General features: G+C 60.4%; 1 protein-coding gene across 1 annotated transcript in view; it reads right to left on the bottom strand.

The window, feature by feature from the left end:
- SH2B2 (SH2B adaptor protein 2) overlaps window positions 1–14,185 on the bottom strand; it is a 14,600-nt gene extending 415 nt beyond the window's left edge. Inside the window, exons 1-9 of the mRNA XM_026050138.1 lie at window positions 14,073–14,185; window positions 8,140–9,026; window positions 5,737–5,838; window positions 2,935–3,026; window positions 1,695–1,789; window positions 1,217–1,411; window positions 802–995; window positions 544–715; window positions 25–77 (exon numbers count right to left, since the gene is read on the bottom strand). Of these exons, the coding sequence (XP_025905923.1) occupies window positions 25–77; window positions 544–715; window positions 802–995; window positions 1,217–1,411; window positions 1,695–1,789; window positions 2,935–3,026; window positions 5,737–5,838; window positions 8,140–9,000 (1,764 nt within the window). The 5' untranslated portion in view covers window positions 9,001–9,026; window positions 14,073–14,185. The remainder of the gene's footprint in view (window positions 1–24; window positions 78–543; window positions 716–801; window positions 996–1,216; window positions 1,412–1,694; window positions 1,790–2,934; window positions 3,027–5,736; window positions 5,839–8,139; window positions 9,027–14,072) is intronic.
- Between the last annotated feature and the right edge of the window lie 591 nt (window positions 14,186–14,776).

Here is a 14,776-nt window from a genome sequence, read left to right as displayed (position 1 = left end):
CGGGCCGCACAGGTAGTGCGGGGCCGGCAGCTCCGGCCGGCAGCCCGGCTGCGGCGGCGCCGGCGCCGGGACCGTGTCTGTGGAGGAGACGCGAGTTCAGTCCCTCCGGTGAGGCAGGGCGGGCTGGCACAGCCTCTCCCTCCCTGAGCGCTTCTTGCCAGACCCTCTCCCCAACAACTGCTTCCCTGTTGCCCAACCCTTTCCCTCTCCCTCCTCCTTCCCAGACCCTCTCCCCACCAACTCCTTCCTTGCTGCCCAACCCTCTCCCTCACCCACCTCCTTCTTCCCAGACCCTCTCCCCAGCCAAGAGGCTCTTGGCATCCGTGTGAGCCAGGGGGACTCCCTGATCATCTCGGAGCCAGAAGAGTGCTGGTCACTGCCAGGGACACGCAGGCCACCCGTCACAGCCTGGCCACCGTGCAGCCCCATGGCCCATCAGGATTGGGACTGTGTGGCCATCCCGCTCTCGCCCAAATCCGCAAGCCCCACGGCCGGCAGTCCCCAGGTCCCGTCCCGCTTCCCGGTGGCATTCCCGGCACGTACCCAGCAGCGGGCTCTGGGCCACCACGTAGCTGCGGAGCGTGATGTCGGCGGCGCCGCCCGACTCCAGCGGGATGGGGTGCGTGTGGAAGTGGCGCAGCATGTCGAAGATGCTCTGGAACCAGAGGTGCTGCACGTGGCACTGCCCGCTCTCGTTCAGCGACAGCCGCAGGTGCTGCGAGGAGGAGGCGGGAGGCTGAGTGCTGCCACCGGCACCAGCCGGGCCCCGCAGCGACGCGGAGCGAAGCCGGCGGCACCCACCTTGGCTTTGCCCTGGAAGTTGAAGGTCAGCACGTACTCGCCCGGCCGCGTCTCGCTCTGCCGGATGACGAACAGGCCGTGGCTCCTGGCTCCCCCCAACAGCACCAGCTGGGCCGCCTTGATGCGCGACAGTGTGCCGTGGAACCAGGGGTAGTCGGAGAGGTTGATCTCCGCTTCAGCCTCACCATCCTCCCCTGGCCGTGAAGACAGAAGCATTTTAAGCAAGACTGAGGCTGCCTGGCACCAAGGCAGGCACCACCTCGATTCAGGGACAGCACAGGGGAAGGCTCCAGCCTTCTCTGCTCTTCATCCTCCTCTCCTCACCCTCCCGAGCCCCCTGGTTGGCTCAGGAACAGTATGTCATGCTGGCATGGTGGTGGCATGACCTGCGCCAGCCCAGCCCCTGCCCAGGTACCTGCTGGGTGCCCTCCGGCAGCACCAGGAGACTCCAGGGTCTGCAGGAAGTTCTCCAGCGGGACATGGGTCAGCAGCTCCCCCACCGAGTCCCTGGCGCGGCCGTGGGCTGCAGTGACAGTGGTGGCTGTGGAGGCTGCAGGGGTGGCACTGTGAGCGCTGGGCATGGCACATCTGTCCGGCGGCCTGGGCGCATCTGCGAGGGAATGCACAGAGGGAGGTGCCCAGCGGTTCAGCATCTCCCGAGCCTTCAGCGACGGGGGCCACCTTCACCCTAGCTGGCTGTCAGGCCCCGGATGAGGAGGATGATGGACAGAGGAAGACCCATCCCTATAGCACTTGGTAGCTGCTGCAGTTTTGGCTTCCCCCCCGCATTGTCACTGTGAGGATCCGTCTTCCCAACCCAGGGCTGACATGCAGAGACACCCGCCTCCCACAGGGCCGCTCCTGGGGATTTGGGCTTTTCCAGGCCTCCTTACCATCAGCCAGAAATTCGCAGCTGCAGGAGGACACCCTGCCTGGCAGGCAGGCTCCCTGCGCGCAGGCAGCCAGCTCGATGTCGTCCCCGCTGTCCCTGCGAGGAGAGCACACGTTGCGCGCGGGCCGCGGGGACGGCGCTGCTTGCAGCCACGCAGCGGGGACTTTCCTCGTCACCGTCACGGCGACACGCAGCTCTGCACGCTCCTCCGAGCCGGCTGCAGCAGAAGTCCCCACGGCACCAAAAGACAGAGCGGAGACAGCTGCTGCCAGGGCGAGCAGGAACTGCCCCGAGGGCGGCTTGAAACATTTCCAGCCAAACGATGTGGGTGAGAAGCTGCAGCAGGGGCACTAAAACTTCCCCTTGGGGCAACAAAACACGATGCTGAGGATGCTGACTGCTGCATGAGGCAGCGCGGCCGGGCCAGCTTGCTGCCTGCCCCACCACCCGTGCACTTCGGCATGGTTCTTATGCAAGAAGTCACGCTTGCTTCGCCTCCTATTTTTAGCCCAGCTGCCGCCAAGAGCCCCGTGCCTGCGGGGAGCTGCTCGCGGCGGGCTCGCTCGCTCTTGCTTAACAGCGGACACGTGTTTGCAGGCAGCCGAGGAAGCGCGCTGTGTTAGCGGTAATGGCTCACGAGGGAGCTGCTGAATAATTTAGTGACCAGTAAGTGAATCAGCCATTGGGAGTCATTCAGCTGCAACCGTTTGACAATGAGAGGAGAAAAAAAAAAAGGGAAGAAAACCAAAACTGACTGAGCTCTGCAAAAAATCCGTTGACAGGGCACTTAGGCAGAGGTTTCAGCTCGGCGTCCTTGGCAAGAGGACCAAGCGCTGCACGCGGGAGCCGAATGAGAATTTGTTCTTGGCACTGCATGCGTGTTAGGGTATTAAGCAGCTCATTATTATTTGCTTTAGAGTCCATTATTATTTCCTTTACCGTCCTGTCCAGAGGCTAAAGTGGGTTTGTGCTGGGTGCTAAGCCAGCGCACAGGGATAAGAGGCTGCATGAAGCAGAGCGAGGAGCGATGCCGGGCTTGGGACAGCTTGAATTTTCTACTTTGCAGCTTGGACACCTCACTTCAGGCTAACCTCGCTTTTCCAAAGCCACACTAAGAAGGGCAGAGCTAGGGTACATGGCGAGGGGTGGGGGAAGCGATGCCCATCCCTGCTCCCCAGGGCTTCGCGCTTTCCGAGCCAGCTGGATGGCCCTGCTGTGCAGCTCCCTCCTGCTGGTCTTACCCGGGGTCAATGCAGTCTTGGATGTCTGCCACCCAGGAGTGCTTCTGCAGGGAGTCGATGGTCTCCAGGATATACTCGGCGCCGTTTTCCACCTGGAGACAAAGCGGAACCGGGACGTCAGTCTGCCCCTGCCTCCAGTCACACGGCACAAGCCGAGTCCCCCGAGCCACTATTAAATAGTGCTGCTGGATGCAGGCTGAAAGTGGGAAAATAAACACACGCTGCCACGGCAGCGAGCAGACCCCAGGGGCAATGCAGCGCGGAGATGCTCCCGTGTGCCCGAGGGCATCCGCAACCTGGGATCCAAGCCAGGACTTGCAGCAGAAACCGTCCCATTCGCAGCAAACTGGTGCAGGGTTTCACCAGCAACCAGGAACAAACCTGGGCATAAAGGCCTAGGGGGGACCCTCAGTGCCAGCACAGTCCCGTGCCATGGTCTAGCCCTGCTAGAGCACTGGGGTGTCCCCAAAACTGCCCCGAATACAGGCTATGCACAGGCAGGGGCTCGCTGGGAAGCTTGTTGCCTTGCTCAGTGCACAGGCATCCTGCCAGACCCCCAAACCCGGGACGCAAAACCCTCCCTTGTGTTTTTAATTTGTTTTCATGCCAGCTGGTCCTTCTGATTTCCCAGCACTTCTCCACAACAGGGAGAGAGAGAGAGAGAAACCAACCTGGAAAGGAAAAACAGCAACCAAAGCGGAACGCCAAGGAGCCCGGAGCCTCGTGCTCCCACCGGAGATTCCCGGCAGCGCGGACGCCGCAGCAGGACACGGAGCGCGGGACGGAGAGACTCGGCCATTGCCCCGTGCCAAGGGCACCTGGGCAGGCTCTCCCCGCCTGGGAGTATCCACCCGGGTATCCCGTTGCCCGCCACCACAGCCTTCCAACAAATTAATTTAATCGCATACAACCGAATCACAGGCCTGGAAATAAACAGGGCGCACGGGGAGATGAGGCCAGGGCTGCGAGGGGCAGAGGAGCAGTCACGGTCCCTCCATCCCTTTTATTTAATGGAGCAAAGCAGCATCTTGCCCTTTCTGACAAAAAATCACGATGCCAGCTTGGATGAGAGGCTGCCTGGCTCCTCTGAGTGCCTGGCCTGCAAAGGGGGAATGGAAAAAAACAGCAAAAAGGGATGGTGCACAAAGCGAGATAGGGCTAACAGGGGGTGCCAAGAACAAAAGTATTGTATGTGCACGGTCCCGAGAGGAATGGCAAAGGAGGAGGAGGAGCAGGGTCGGGGAGCAGGTGGCATGGAGGGAGCCGACGCGCTCAGGGCCTTTCTTTGAGCTGTGCTGGGCTCAAAGGATCGATCGCAACCACTTAACCCCATGGCAGGGTGAGCGCTGCGGTGCGGCGAGGGGGGTGCGGGTTAGAGGGCACCTCGTAAATCGGGTGCCTCGAAGTGTGGGGGCTCGTGTTTGCCCCCAGGGTATTTAAGGGAATGGCTGAGGTGACCTCGGAGCTGACACCGTTGTACCCTTGGCTTGAGTGAGGCTGCTGGCACAGGCAGACACAATGTGATAAGGAAACACAGTGCGGAGGAAACCCTCACAGGAGGATCTGGAAAACCTGATCCTATGGGGCGGGTGGGCCATGTTCAGGAGCAGTGACCGGTTCTCAGCGCGGGGCAGAGCCAGCAGTAGTCGCAGCATCAAGGACTGTCTCATGCACAGCACTTTGTGTTAACGACAAGCAGATGGCATCGAGGTGCTCGCGAGCCGCACGCAAGGCAGGAATGCGAATGAATGGCTCAAAACAGGGAAACGGTCTTGGAAAGAGACAGCCCCGACCGGACTGCAACTCGGTTTCCTGATGCCAGCGTGTGGGCTCAGGAATGGCTGTGGGCACAGCACAGCAAGGACATCGCTGCCGGGGCTGCATCCCATCGTGATCCGCGTAGGAGCGGAAGTGCCCTGGCAGCGGAGGCACGGAGCCTCCGGGCACCTCCGCCGCTCCGGGTGGCCACTGGGACACAGGCCAGCGAGGAGGCGGGAGCGGAGCTGCTGGGGATGCTCGGGAGGCCGAGGGCAGCCTGCGCTTGGCAGTGTTCTCCTTTCTGCACTTCACAGCTCCACATGCTTTCAAGCAGGTTTGTTCTCCCGCGAAGCCTCTCCGCTCCCCCTGCACAGCCCACGTCCTGCACGCGGGGCTCTACCCACCGTGGGCAGAGAAATCCTGCAGGACGCTGCTGCTCTGGGCGCTCCTGGGGCGTTCAGGAGCAGGATACCTGCTCAGGAGGTCCCCGCTGCGCACGGAGCCCCGGGCAGCCCTCGGTGTCCTCTTGAATGACACATTCCCCATGGTGGATAGACAGGGTGAAATGATGAAACTCAGGATGGTTCCCAGTGCTGCCCGGCCTCAGACAGAGGCAGTTTCCAGCGCTGCCGCTGGAACACGCCGGGATCCCTGTTTGGTGCAAGAAGCTGCTGCCACAGCTGCCACAAAGAGCAGCAGAGCCCATTAAGCTAATTAATTGTATTTTGCAGTACGGGCTTTCTCAGGGGGTCGCTAGCTGTATTGTGAGAGGCTTTTGCTATCCGCTTTCACCATGCAAACTCATCTGCGTGGTGCAATGCAGCACCCCAGGGTGCCGCAACACCCAATGCCTTGTGGTCGCTATCCAAGCCATTTAAGGGACAACAAAACCAGCCAAATTGCTGCTTGACGACACCAAAGTCAGGCTCGGGGAGGCAAACCAAGCCACAGGGAGCCTTCGGGTTGAGGTTTATCCCTGCGGACCGGGAGCTGCACAGGAGGAGGGCGCAATCTGGAACTGCACCACGGGCACCCTCTCCTTACCTTCAGCACGAAGGTGTTGTCCTTGTCGGGCATCTCCAAGGGCATGGTCGTGCGCACCTCAATGATGGCCGACAGCGGGATGCTCACCTTTGGTTTGGAAGCCTGGCAAAGGAAAAAAAAAGAGCAGGGGTTGAGAAGGAGAAAAGTGCACGGTTGCCTCAAGCGCTGCCGTGGGACAGCCCGTCACAGCTCACAATAGGGCAGGATCGCCGTTATTACAGAGCGTCGACAGGAAAAAGGAGAATAATAAAAATAAAGGCAAAGATTTGATTTCCCTCGTGTGCCTGACAACTCTGAGCTCTTTTAATTAAACCAAGAGACGGCCCCGTGGAAGACAGGGGAGTTAGCGTGCTTAACTGCCAAGCCTCTTCCTCATTTCGGCGCACGCTGATGCTGCAGCTCTGCCCACACCACTTAATGTTGCTCCTTTTAGCCCTTTCTTTATTAAGATATGCCCAGTACTGCTACACAGCAGAGGCGTGTAGTGCACAGTACGGGCAGCCAACGAGGGAAAACAGAGGGCACAGGGCAGCACCCAAGGGTGCCCTGGGTGCGCGGCACTACAGCAGTGCTGCGGCCGAGGAGGCGAGACCCACCAGCCTTGTCTGCTCAGGGGATTTTAATTCCATTGGAACAAAGAAAAGCGAGCGTCCTGGAAGGGAGGTCTCAAGTCCTGACCAACCCAGTGCAGCCCTGACGCCTCTCCGGGAGTTGCCAAAGGTTCAGTTCCCATTTTGGGGAAAAAAGAAACCAGTCAGAGAAGCAGAACAGGAACCACCTGCCCCCCACGCACAAGCGCTGGTGAAAACACGGGGACTTTTTGGACACCTCTTCTGGGAGGAGCAGAGATTCTGTGCTTCCCTCCACGTGCAAAGCGTCGCGCTGGCATCTCCGCTGCACATCCCTTGTGGTCAGCACGGTGCCAAAGCAGCAACTTGCTAAGGAAATCTAAGAGCACGGCCACGCTTTCTGCAGGATCTACGCAAACGCAAAGAGCAAAAAGCCGTGCAAAAACAGGGCAACTCTTAAAGCTAGAACATTTGCCAGAGGAGAAGAAAGGTGGGTTGAGAGGAGCAGGAGACAAACTGAAAACCAGGAGGGCTGCAATTGGGATAGGAGAGGAGGAAACACCCAGGGAAGCCGCTGGGGAGCTGAGCCTGGCTGCCCGCGCGGTGTGGCACAGGGGTCAGGAGCCGGTGAAGGGAAACGAGATCTTCCTCTTGTCTGGTGACACCTGCGACGCTCTCGCCCTAATGGATTTTCCATGTGTCCTGTCGTGGCTGGGGGGGGTTTCTTCCAGCTCAGTTTCACACGTGCCCCTAGGGAGAGGCAGGTTCCTGCCTTTGGAAGCCATCAGATCCAGCTACGAGGGAGGGACATATGTTATACGTAGAGCTCAGGGCTTCTCTCTGTGAGAGAGGTGCTCCAGTTTAGACTGGTAATTTATATTCTACGGAGCAAGAGATGAAGATTAGGTGGGGAAAAACAGCGTGGACTAGCACCACCAGTGCCAAGGGGCATTTTAGCCTCATAAAAACAGAGAGCACCTTTTAAAACATGCAATATTCTGCTGCACCCATGTGCAGCGCACGACACCATCTGCCCAGCAAATAGAGGGTTTGAAGCACCCTGGGACCAATGGAGAATTCTGCACCCCATCTACCTGGCTTCATGGCTGGAGATGGAAACACAAACCATAAAATCCTGGAGAAAAGTAAACAAGTTGTGGGTTTTTTTTTCCCTCCCTTCACAAAGTATTTGAATAACCTGCGATTTCATTATGAACACACAGAGCTAGTAAAACCCCAGGGACTCGCTTAATATTTGCACAGCGCTCCGCAAAGCCGGGACTGCACAGGGTATGACAGGCACTGCCATGCGGCTGGCACGGGCACGGCTCATCCTCCCGCCGTCCCACGGGGCTCCTGTGGTGCCCTTTGCAAAGCAAAAGGTCCCCAGTCAAAGCGATGGCAGCGGCCAGGCCTTTCCCATGCAAGCAGGTTCAAAGGCACCGTCCCCACCATCCACGAGCCAGAGCTGGATTTTATCCCAGCTCAGGAGCAGAGACAAGAAAAACCCTAAAGAAACTACCAAGGCTGCTCAAATTTAGCTCAAACACCAAGAAAAATGTCAGCAGAAAGGCCGCACTCGACATAGGCCAAGGTTCCCTGAAGGGCTTGCGCATGGGGGCTGAGCCCAAACACCAGGTGACTCCTCAGTGACTAGAGGAGCAAGATCTGGAGGTTACTAAACCACCTGGAGGGGTGTGAAGTGGGCAGATAGGCTCACCCTCCAGGACAGCACCAAGAGATAAAAAGCACCGTCACCGGAGAACTTGCAGGGACCAAGGACTGCGAGCATGGGAGTCGCGTTCGTGTGTCCCCACGCGAGCAGGGGACCTACCTTTGGGGGGACGTAGAACTCGAGCAGGAACCTCTCCCCTTCCACCTTCACTGCCTTCCTGAGCAGCAGCCGGCACTTCTGCCACTGCGAGCTCCCCACACAGTTCGTGTCGTCGGCCACCATGTAGCGGAGGGTCCCCTCCCTCTGGATGTCCACCACGTCCACCTTGGAGGACTGTGCCTTGGAAAGCCGCAGCTTGTGGGTCCATTTCTCCCGGGAGTCACTGTGCTCCTTGCTCCCCGACGGCCACGGCTCCCTCTCGGCCCTCCTGCCGCCGTGTGTGGCCTCGGCGCCCGGCTCCGGCGAGGACTTCCGATGCCACATCTCCTTGACGCCGTCCACCACGCACAAGCTCATGTTCCTCAGCGAGAAGCCCTTCTTGAACTTGGGCTTGGAGGCGGCATGGACAGACACGTCCTCGGAGCTGCGGGACTGCCCGTAGGAGGAGACCTTGCGCGCCTGCGCCTGCTGCGAGGGGCTCAGGTAGCGCTGGGCGCCCAGGGGGTGCTCCATGCTGTCCAGCGACTCCGTGGAGGTCTCCTCCTTCCTCTGCGCCACGTCGCGCCCGTAGGGCACGTGGCAGTTCTGCAGCCCCACGAAGGGCACGATGTTGTACTTGGTGGGCGAGTCGGACACGAACACCCGGCTCACCTCCAGGCTGAAGATGTCCAAGAAGTTGGCGGCGAAGTGGTGGGAGAAGGAGGCCTCGGCGCCCGGCGTGTCGTAGTGCGGGTTCTCCCTCAGGAACTGGCAGAACTTCTGGGCGAAGTCGACGGCGGCCGCCTGCGCGTGCAGCTCGCAGAACTCGCGCCAGTCGGGCAGCGGCGAGGACGGCTCCTGGCAGAGGGCATCGCCGTTCATGACTGCCCCATCCCACGGCTGGCGGGCTGCGGAGGCAACACGGACACGGGGTTGGCACCACCCAAAACGGCTTGTGCTCACCCAAAAAAGGTGCCTCACGCAGGCTGTATGAACCCGCTTCTCTGCAGGGATGGGGTTCCCCTTTGGACGCCCAGCCTGGCACCAGGGGCTCCAGCAAAGGGAGCATCCTCACCGGGAAGCGGCCTCGGTGCCAGTCCCTGCGGGGACAGCGGGGGAAGCAGCACCCACGGGCGCTGTGCTGCTCGGCACGAGCCTTGCGCGCGCCAGCTGCACGAGCACCGAGATGTGAGCGTGATGCTAAATTAATGTGATTTCCAGGCTGGGAAGCAGGTACCCAGCAACTAGCAGAGCGGTGTTAGCACACACCGCATCCCTGCAGCAGTTTTTCCCTGGAACAAAGGGAAAAACAAAGGCTCATTTTCCCCCAGTCACGCTGCAGCTGACGGAGATCCCGCGGCAGAAGAACCCCCAGGCCATCCTGCGATGGGGGAAGAGGGGACCAGGGCCCACTTCGAGACAAACCCTCCTCCACCAGCCTTGCAACGGCTCCTTCTCCACGACGGCGTGGGAGCGGTAGCCTCGGTTTATCTCGCACAAACACCCACGTAACCTCAGACGCGAGAGGTGCCGCGGCACCAAGGGACCCGAGGCCGCAGCAGCCCTGAAGACGGCTGCTCTCCCTGGCGTCCCTGTCACGAGCTCCCTCAGGACCTGCTGGGATGTGAATTATTCATTCACTTGGCCCAGATTTAGAGCTCATGCAGCACTGCACGGTGGAGGCTCTTCTCTCCCCTGCATCCTCCCCAGCTTTTATGGCCCCAGTTAGTTGGGCACCCCATGGGGACACTGGGAACGAAAGCACCAGAGCAAAGAAGCCTTGGGAAAGGGTTTTTGCATAGTTCCCCCTCGTCTGCTGGGCAACTTTGCCCTGGCAGCAGCCATAAATTGTCCTTGTTTTATGGCTATGACCATGCAAAGTGTTATCGATTCCTCGGAAAACCGTTAAGGATTCCCGGTCTGGAGGAGCCAGAGGGGACTCGCCTTGAGGATTTGCATCGCCCGGGTTTTGTCGAGCCGAGCGGGAATGGCTGCAGGAGAGGGAAATCAGGGAAAGGCAGCAGCTGCCAATGGATATTCCCTTCCATCCCCATGTCAGCCCCAGGAACACGCAGCTTTTCCCCATCCGTCCCTCCAGGAGATGCAGAGTGGGATCATCCCAAAGCCAAGGTGCAAGACAACACTTCAAAAAAAAAAAAAAAAAAATCCAAGACAATAGAAAAAATAAATAAAAAGGAGCGCCCAGCCACTAAGCAAGACTTGGAAATTCGTCGCGACGCGTACAGAGGCATTGCAGCATTTTCCTCTCATCAGTCTGGGGGTGACAGACATTAAAAGGCCAATTTACACCAGTGAAGCCTGGGGGAGAGATGGTCGAGAGGACGGCGATGGGACCCGCTGATCCATGCAAGAAGTCGTTTCCCAGGGTGGATCTACCTGCATCTCGGTGCCTCCATCCCCTCCATGAATCCTGCCCCACTTTCCAAAATAACTCACTGAGCCACAGGCAGCTGCTGCCAGCAAAGCACGGGAAGGAGACATGAAAGCAGGCAGCAAATTTATGCTGCCTTCCTCCCACCCCAGAACAAGGGCAACTTGCTTCCATCCCGGCTCCAAGGACACGGCATGTTCCTAGGGACATTCCAGAGAGGCTGCAGCCTTCGGAGGTGCTACCTGTGGCTCAGACACCTGCCCAGGGCTCATGGAAAGGGAGCTGGAACAACCTCAAGGACCGCTTCTAGCCTTAAACAAAAGATGAAATAATAATTGTTTAAAAAAGAGGAAAAAAACAGTGGTCTGTTCTCAGAAGGAAGCTGCGTGGGCAGATAAAGTGGAAATTGAGATTATTGTGCTGGTGTGGACTTCTGCTGTTGAAAGCCACCGTAAGCTCATCCCCAAGCTGCTCTCGGAGCAGCACAGGGCCCCCAGTGCTGTTACTTGAGAAAGCAAGTCCAGGGAAAACTAGATAAATAAATAAAAGGATTTGGGAATCTGGGAACCGGCCAAGTGTAGACCCTGGGTGCAGGCACAGGCGAGAGGCGATCGCTGGCAGCACTGCTGTGCTGCATTCAGATCCGGATGGATCCTGGTGACGGATGCCGAGGGATCTGGTGCAGCCTGGGCAAGCAGGGCGACCCGAGAGCCGGCGCGAGCTCCTGCCCTCACGAAGAAGTGAAATCCAAGCTGCGAGCAGAAGTGAGAGAGAGCACGGAGGGGATTCCTTGAGGCAAGTGGGAGCCAGGAGCAGCCTCCGTGCGACGGCTCCCGGCCCGCAGCACCCTGGGGCTGGGATTTATCGGCGGACACGAGGAAACCCGGGCAGCTGCTACGCCCCGAAAAGCAGATGAGATGAGCTCGGAGGCCTCCACGTGCTCGCGGGGGGATCCCGAGCGCCGAGGCGGCCGGTGCAACGCGACACCCCGGGCAGGCGCGCGGCATGCGCGGCATCCCGCAAGAGCCGCCGCGGAAAGGGCAGCAGGAAGAACCGCTGCAGGAAGAGGGACACTCGGGATTGCCCGGCCTCCTCCGGGGCTACACACACCGGCTCATGTGGGGAAGAGAAAGCCGCGGGGAGAATACCCCATCCACGCGCTATGGATTCATCCAGACCTGCCGACAGCCCTGTCGGGGGGCTGGGATGGGGAGAGTTTATTGCTCTGAACAGTCTTTATCGCTCCAGATACTATTTATACTCTACAGATCTTAGAACTCAGACTGGTTGTCTGAAGCAGATAGAAATGGAAACAATCTTCCTTCCTCTCATTTACTGTCCCTACCACTAAAATATTAATGGAACAGCATCTTGGCCTCAAACTTAATGGTCAAACCACCTGCCCTGAACCTGCCTCCCATCAAATGCGTGCTTTGACTCATTGCCCAGATGCACTAAAGGGCCTTCCTTTCATCCGGAGCCTGAGAAAGGCCTGTCCGGTGTGGAAAGGCTTCAGGATCCTCATCCACTGCCGGATTAACGATTCCTCCAGCCACAGCAGCTGCCTGCACAGCAGAGGCCTCCAAGCCACCGACCAACCCTGCTGCTCCCACCAAAGGAAAAGAGGCTGAACTGGGAAGAGGCTCTTCCTGCAACGTCCCCCCAGCTCCGAAGGGCTGGACTCTCCACCGGCCACGGCTGGAGCAGGACAGAGGAGCCGGGTGCTCTCCCACAAGGATGAGGACAGGGGAGCAGCTCCACGGAGTGACCCTGGCTCCAAGGGTCCCAGCCCCTATGGCACACGGTGACAAGACGCTCTGCAGAGCATTGCTACAACCAGGCACTGCACACACGGCCCAGGAGAAACGCGTGGTGCTTCCAAATGAAACGCCACCAATGTCTTCCAACAAGAACTAGCTATTTTTTGAGGGGAAATAAAGCAAGTGGCCACCTTCCCTACCCTCTCTTGGGGCACCTCACCTGCCCGCCTCTGCTCCACGCTTCTGGCTGACGATTAGCCAGTGCAAAGTCTATTTTTAAACACGGCAGCAGCGGAGTCTCCCGGGAGGCGCGGGAAGCCGAGTCCCCAACCGCGGCACTGAGTCCCCCTGGTGCGGAGCCGAGTGCCCCTCGCGCTCCCCTGGGACTCCTGCACCCATGGGACTCCTGCTCCCGCGCTGGGGCTGCCAGCGAGGGGTCCCGCTGCGGCGCGGGGACGGGGCCCGGTGTCACCCGGCGGGAGGCAGCGAGTCCGGGCGCGCGCGTTACACATTAACCACGGGAAAGACGCTCGGGGGGATCCATCCGCACGGCTCGCACAGGGCCAAGGTGGGGAACTGCTGAGTCTGATCCACTTCTACCAGCCCGGCCCTTTGCCGGGCACCGCTGGGTGCTCAAGTGGTGCAGGAAGGGAAGGACTTCACAAAGATGCCACTAAAAACCTGCCTGAAGTCAGCTCACATCAGGGCTCTGGAAGTGCAGCCCAAGGCCAGGCTGGGGTTCCCGTGACCGGCCAGCCCACGGAGCGTGGAAAGCAGCCACCCGCGTGCGAGGAGAGCCAGGGGCTGCAGCACAAGCAGGGAAGGAGGGACGGGAGGAGCAGCCAGGACGGGGCTGCAGAGGAGCAGCTCTGCCTGCCCGGCGCGCCGGCCGCTTGGCCCTGCGAGCACAGCCTGTACGCGGCCATCCCCACTTTCCTCAGCCTGACCCGAAAAGAGGAAGAAGAGGAGACGGGACCTGAGCCAGCAATTTCCTCAGCTAAAGGGGAAGAGGAGAGGCAGCAACTTGTGTCCAAGGAGGAGGGACTGCTGAGGCAAGAGGACAGTGAACCAGACAGCCCTGCCCTGCGGGAGCACGAGACCTCTCAGGAGAAGAGGGGACAGACCCCAAGCCCAAGGGAATCACAATGGAACCAAGCAGCAGTTTTAACCCCAAAAGCCAGACCCAGCAGTGCCAAGGCACAGGGAGCAGGACAGCGGAGACTCCATCCTCCTCAGGCCCCACCAAACACCCATACTCAACAGCGCAGGCAGAACTTGCCGGCTCGCGTTGGGTGAGAGACAGCACAGGCTGCCAGGCACAAACACACGACTCCAAACATGCAACAACAGTCTGGAGCATCTCAGCCAGAATTATGCAACTTTTCCTTCTCTTTTTTTTTCTGGAAAGGAGCTCTGGGCCTGTCACCCCGGGGTACGATGCGGCCTTACAGTGACGGGACGCGGCCTGGTGAAGCACCGGGGCGGAATGCGAGCGAGGGGCCAGGCTGCCTGTGCCCGGGATTTCGGCTCAGCGCCATTCCCGGCAGCGGCGGCCACCTGTCCTTGCAAACGTGATCGCCGGCTGCGCCGGGGCAGGACGCGTGACCTTTGCAGCGGAGCCTCAGGGACCGCAGCACTCAGTCCCCTCCAGAAGCACCGTCCCGTGGGCTCAATCGCGCTCCCGCTCCAAACCAGAACCGTGCCTTTGCCTCCCCTCCAGCCCCAAGGAAGCACCAGTGAGGGCAGGGGGAAGTGGCTGCTTCCTGGGCGTTTGGGGACACAGGGGCACGGAGCCTCTTTACCTCCTCCCTGTTCCACTTCAGAGGGTCACTGTGAGCCAGCAGCAAAGTCCTCCTGGTTCAAACGCACAACCCAGCGGGTGGATTTCGACACGGGAACGCAGGGCCACAGCTTGGAGGGGCCTGGAAGGAGAATTTTCAACAGTCAAACCCTGCTGCGAGCGCAGCCACCTCCAAACTGTGTCCCGAGGTTACGTTTCATCCCGCTCGGCTGCGCCGGAGCCCGCCCGGCTGCTCCAGCAGCAAGCGGGGAGCGACGGGAAGGGCGCCGCGATTCCCGGGGCCTTCCCGGGATGGCAATCGCCGCTTCCCCCGGGAGCGGAGCGGCCGCCGCGCGGACCCGGGAGCACCGGGGCCCTTCCCGGCGCCGGGATCCCGGCGGGGAGAGGAGCGCAGCGGGAGGCGCGGGGCGCCCCGGGGGGCAGCGGGCGGACACGACACGGAGCCCGCCCCGCCAAGGGGGGTCTCGCCGCCCCCCGGCACCTGCCCCCGTTGGGGGGTACGCGCTGCCCGACCCCCTCCATGCCCAAACCCGCCGCGTGCGGAGCCGCCCCCCGGGGAAGAGGAGGGGTCCGCGGGGGGGGGGGTCCCGTCCCCTCGGCTCCGGCGGCGGCTCCATCCACCCGTCGCATCCCGCAGGAAGCGCCCCCGGCCCGGCGCGGCCCGCCGAGAGCGGCGCAGGGACAACAGACCCCGCCGGAGCCGCC

This window comes from Nothoprocta perdicaria, unplaced genomic scaffold (genome assembly GCF_003342845.1).
Source record: "Nothoprocta perdicaria isolate Ctin4 unplaced genomic scaffold, notPer1 scaffold_66, whole genome shotgun sequence".
Lineage (NCBI taxonomy): Eukaryota > Metazoa > Chordata > Aves > Tinamiformes > Tinamidae > Nothoprocta > Nothoprocta perdicaria.
The sequence above is the reverse complement of the archived record's forward strand: the minus strand, read 5'-3'. Positions and strand labels throughout refer to the sequence as shown.